The sequence below is a fragment of the Cynoglossus semilaevis genome, chromosome 16, assembly GCF_000523025.1.
Source record: "Cynoglossus semilaevis isolate Cse_v1.0 chromosome 16, Cse_v1.0, whole genome shotgun sequence".
NCBI lineage: Eukaryota > Metazoa > Chordata > Actinopteri > Pleuronectiformes > Cynoglossidae > Cynoglossus > Cynoglossus semilaevis.
In genome coordinates, this window is record NC_024322.1 from 15,087,663 (window position 1) to 15,090,216 (window position 2,554).

At 42.4% G+C, this 2,554-nt stretch overlaps 1 protein-coding gene across 1 annotated transcript in view; it reads right to left on the minus strand.

The window, feature by feature from the left end:
• Positions 1-2,554, minus strand: part of gmppaa (GDP-mannose pyrophosphorylase Aa) — a 9,851-nt gene that overhangs the window by 2,892 nt on the left and 4,405 nt on the right. The window contains exons 7-10 of the mRNA XM_008328891.3: positions 1,271-1,405; positions 967-1,064; positions 843-889; positions 132-224 (exon numbers count right to left, since the gene is read on the minus strand). Coding sequence (XP_008327113.1) covers positions 132-224; positions 843-889; positions 967-1,064; positions 1,271-1,405 — 373 coding nt within the window. The remainder of the gene's footprint in view (positions 1-131; positions 225-842; positions 890-966; positions 1,065-1,270; positions 1,406-2,554) is intronic.

The window sequence follows — 2,554 nt, forward strand, 5'->3', positions numbered from 1 at the left end:
TGAAGTGATGATGAACTGACAGAGAATGAGACCAGAAATTCAACTTCAACTCCATCGGTTTAAGGTACGTTTCGAGATAATTTAATAAAACGACAACACGACAGAACCGTTGATTTAGAACAAAGATTCACCTGTAGATTTGCACCGTGGAGGATGATGGATTCTCGGACTCTGACCCCGGCACCGATGGTGACTCCAGTGCCAATGGAGACGTTCGGCCCCAACTGTACAACAGGAAGCAGGTCCTTATTATTTTATTAGTGACAACAAAATGACGTATAAAAAAATAAAATATAACAAGAGATCCATATATGATTAGCACAAAAGGAACAAGATCAAAGAGCAACTGAAAAGCACGTGACTTGTGATCTTCCACATTTTCTTTATTTTTATCAATCACAAGACATTACAGGCGACCCCATCTGGGGTTGCAACCCTAAGGTTGAAAAACATTGGTCTAGAGTACGGTTGTGCCTGATATATGTAACTTAAACTGATGCTAAGGTGTGACTTACATTAAAAATGGTTGTTACGTCCATCAGGGGGCAGTGCTGAGTTGAGCGTGTACATCTGAGTTGGCGTCAGTTTCTCAGACGATAACAAACTGTTATTGTTGTTGCGTCTTCTTGCTGTTCCTTTAGTGGAACGCGTGACCTACCCTGCTCAACACTGCCCCCCCATGGTTTCTAATGGTAGGACTCAAATTCACAAGTTAGGGTTCGCGTTCGCAAGCTCTCAGAAAATGTATCAAAGTAACAAAGACCGAGGGCAAACGAAAAGCTCCGTGTGCTGCTTAGCCCTGAGCTTCAACGAGGCTAACTGTTGACACGAGCGTCTCTTACCGTAGCAGTGGGGTCAATGACGGCTGTAGGATGGATGTAGACGTTACCTGGAGACAAGGACAAAACCTCGTTAGACTGAATGGCCGTCTAAACAAACCAGCTGCTGATTAAGAATGAATCTGACCACTGATCCTGGGACCGCCCTCCTTATCAGAGGCCAGTCTCTCAGGGTGAGTCTTGTGATACTGGCTGAGGTACAGACGGCTGGCATAAATGGCTGACCTTTAAAAAAAAACAAAACTTATTAATAAATGTGTTGCTTTTGAACATTAAAAATGTTTCCTGCTTTTGGACAATTTTCCACATCCATCTCAGAGCAATCTCTCGCTCATCGGCTCTTCCCAGATATTTAGTGGGCGACGTTGACCCGGCGTGTTGTAGCGATAACTCCTGTTGATCCTGACAGTGTTTATGACACACTTACTCACCCCGCAGATTTAATCTGGCTCCAGAAGCTGAGAGTTTTATACACATAAAGTTTGGCCTGTCCTGCCAGGGCTGTGAAAATGTCCTGTTCCAGCCGGATGGCCTCCGCTCGGTGCCAGCCGTTGGTGGGCTCCTCTCTGCAACAGACAAATGACCGGTTTATGGTGCGGCGTTACAAACCAAAGTTAGGGACTGTAGTCAAGTTAGAATGATGGACCACCGTCAGAGGGAAAAACAAGATAAAAGGTGAGAGTTACCCAAACAAAAACTACCAGCTGTACTTGGATACAGTATTTTTGAAGTATTACTATTATACTTCATGGTGCTGTTGTACACACTCCTTTACAGACGTGTCATACATGCAGTTTGTCAGTATATACAAAACCAATCAATCAAAATGAATAGAACAAATCAAACATTCATTCATGTATTCAGTTTTGTTCCGTCCATGAAATACTAGTGATAGAAAAACCAGAAACGACGTTCCACGGTTTCCACTTCAGCTCATGAACTATTTGAGAGTGTTGAAATATTCACTATATTCAAGTCCAGTGAAGCTAAAGTCAAACTGTTATTGGCCAAACAACCCAGGGCCCTGAATACATTTAAATTCATCTGGAATAACGTCTGACCGTGAGGCGTCGGTACTCGTTAAATCCACACTGGATTATCTGGAGCGGACCAAAAACACCATGTTAATCAGGGTCTCTCCTCTTTATGGGGGAGATGAAACAGAATGTCCAATATTGATAAAGAGAATATTTTAAAGGTTGGAACACGTAATTCAAGTTCAAATCAAAAAGGAGGAAACCTGGACTTAGAAGTACTCCAGACTTTGTAGTAAAACATGCAGCTATAAAATATCCATGATGTGACTGATCCTCCACTGTCCACTGTCCACTGTCCACTGTCCACTGTCCAGTGTCCAGTAGGTTCTCCATCCAGTTGCCTTCGATGTAACTGTTGTTATTGTTGTTGTTGTTGTTGTTAAATTAACAGCAGATCAACTAAAGAACACATTCAAACTCAGGGGTTTTCTTTTCATTTCTTTCCAAAATCAAATATAAAGACAAGTTCGTTCCTTCTTTTTCTTCTTCACACCAACTGTTCATGAATGTTTCACTAATCCTGCAGCAGCGATCCAATATTTATTTACAGAACAACTCAATCCTGGTACAAGATGGAGGTTCTGAGGTTCTGAGGTTCTGAGGTTCTGAGGTTCAGAGGTTCTGAGGTTCTGATGTTCTGAGGTTCTGAGGTTCAGAGGTTCTGAGGTTCTGATGTTC